Source organism: Mustela nivalis, assembly GCF_964662115.1.
Source record: "Mustela nivalis genome assembly, contig: HAP1_SCAFFOLD_2713, whole genome shotgun sequence".
NCBI lineage: Eukaryota > Metazoa > Chordata > Mammalia > Carnivora > Mustelidae > Mustela > Mustela nivalis.
Genome location: NW_028133952.1, coordinates 20,499 through 22,845, shown reverse-complemented (window position 1 = coordinate 22,845; position 2,347 = coordinate 20,499). Strand labels below are relative to the sequence as shown.

General features: G+C 51.7%; 1 protein-coding gene across 1 annotated transcript; it reads right to left on the bottom strand.

Annotated features, from left to right (window-relative positions):
• Positions 1–330: 330 nt before the first annotated feature.
• On the bottom strand, positions 331–1,904 carry LOC309858522 (transmembrane epididymal protein 1A-like). Its single transcript, XM_082751217.1, has one exon. It carries the CDS (start codon positions 1,374–1,376, stop codon positions 489–491), a length of 888 nt encoding a protein of 295 aa, XP_082607343.1. The 5' UTR covers positions 1,377–1,904; the 3' UTR covers positions 331–488.
• Between the last annotated feature and the right edge of the window lie 443 nt (positions 1,905–2,347).

The following is a 2,347-nucleotide window of genomic DNA, read 5'->3' as shown; positions in this document are numbered from 1 at the left end:
TAAGACAGAGAGAGAAGTGAAGAAAACAGAAATCCTCACCACGACGCAAAAACGGACACCCTCTCTTTCACACCTTTAAACATTGGAGCCGCACATACTCAGCCAGTTCTGCCTCAAGCTGATAGAACTCTCCCACAGAGTCCCAGTGACTCTCTGGTTTCCTCTATTTCCTCATTTCATTGTCTCCTCTTGGATCCCAAAAGCTGTCAGAGAAAAGCCCTACTCCTTGTTCTCATGTCACGGAAGTCCATGGTCGGGAGCCCTATGGGGCAGTGAGGTAGTGAGGCAGGAAAGAGGCTGACCTGGAGAAAACAGAGGGACAGATTGAAGTAACCCGAGGAGCTGAAAGGTTTATTTAGGAACAAGGAAGATGACTCCTGGGACAGGCAGCCACATGGTAGATCCCAGGACCTTTCCGGGCTGCGCGCACCATGGGCACCCTTCAGACTCTAGGGACAACAGGCACCGCGCAGAGACAGATTCTGTACCTAGACGCCCCCATCCTGTAGCATGGCCTCTGTCCCCAGCTTCTCCAGCTCCTCATTGCTGTAGCCTCTGGGACACGGCTGGTACTTGGCCCCTGGGGTCTCCCTCCAGGAGGAGAAGCGATGGTGCCAGAGGCTGCAGAGACCGTAGATGGCAGCCAGTAGGGCGGCACCCAAGGCCAGGTACCAACAAAAGAAGATGGTGAGGAAGGTGAGGTCTCCCGGGTTCTCTGCCTTCCAGGGCTGCCCCGAGAGGGGAACGTACATTAGCACAGAGAGCTGTAACATCCAGCAGCTCAGCACCAGTCCCAGCCAGCTCTTGAGCACCCACAGCGTGGGCTGGTCAGGGACCCAGACCTCGATGATGAGCACCAGGCTCACCAGGAAGGTGGGCACCACAAACAGCACATGCACGCGGATCTCCAGGGTGCCCTTGTTCTCCAGGTGGGCGGCCATCAGCAGCACCAGCACACAGAAGGCCAGGGCCTCAGCTGCTCGCTCCAGCTTGGCGTTCTGCCATGCTTGACATGCCTGGCTCACGATGTCCACCACGCCACTGAGCATGAAGAACCCATACATGGTGACGTGACCCCAGTTGTTGTAAAATATGAACGGCCGCTGAGGGTTCTCCCAGTCTACTATCTTCATCCGGTTTACTCCTGGGGGGTAGAAGAACTCAGGAATGATGCCGCCCAGGGCAATGACCACCTTCATCACCCCTTGCACAGGTACCCGCTGCCACCATCTGTGTCCTCGCTTCTCCCTTGGGGGCAAAGGGGGTCTGAGTAACCTCTGTCCCCGCAGCAGGGCCAAGGACATCATCGCTGCATAGTACAGAGAGAAGACGAGGAAGAATACTCCTGCCAGCAGGTGTCCTTGGAAGGTACCCATGGTCTCGCTGTGTGTGCTGGAGCCAGCAGAGCGAGAGCCGGCAGGTGAGCGGCAACCTCGCGGGGCTCTCCTCACAAGCAAGAGTGGCGGCTTCTAAGCTGTGGTGATATCTTCCTGCTCCAGCTCCACCCCTCCTCCCACACATGAAAGGACACACGTCTGTGCTGGAAGCATCCGAGCCACTCCCTGGGTGGGATCTTTCAGCCATGTGGCACTTTGCCTCACTCCGTTCCTTCCTTAGGTCAGCCAAGCTTGGGATGCCAACCTCTGCACCTCACGTAGTTGACCGTTTCTCCTCCATCCCCTTTGCCCCACCCCCCACAAAGAGAGGGGACGGAAAGAGGTGATTAAGGGGTGGTGGCTGACTTTCTTACTGTTGACTGTCTCTTTGTGCCAGTCGTATTACATCTTTTTTCCCCTCAGTTAATCCCTCAACAACTCTATGAGAGAGTGGAACAAAAGGTATAGGTGACATTAAGGCTCTGAGCGGCGAAACCACACGAACAGGTGTCACATCTAGCCGGGAGCACAGCAGAGCCAGGATGGCGACCCAGATCTACTCATCTGCTGATAAAGTCCAGAGTTTGTACGTGACTAAATGACCTTCAGTTCTAACACTTGTAAGTCACATGACGACGGGCAAGTTACTGTGTCTTCTTGAGCCTCAGTCTCCTGACCAGTAGAATGGGGATAATAATTACTTCAGAGGTTTTCTGTACTAAATAGAATAAGGTATGTGAGTGTCTGATACATTAAAAATGATGTAGTGATTATTAGTAATTTTTCTATGTTATTACTAATGTTCCTTGCAGAATTCCTATGATGCTAAAGTTGTTCAAGTATTCCTATGAATATTACCAAAGCAGAAACCATTTTTAAAAAAAGGGAGGAACCTAATTATATTTAAAAATGTAAAACTTTTTTATTAACAGAAATTAAGCATTACAATGAATAATTTATCATATATTAAA

Coding starts and splice junctions, on each gene's coding strand:
- LOC309858522 (XM_082751217.1), bottom strand. CDS start 1,376: ATGGGTACCTTCCAAGGACACCTGCTGGCAGGAGTATTCTTCCTCGTC.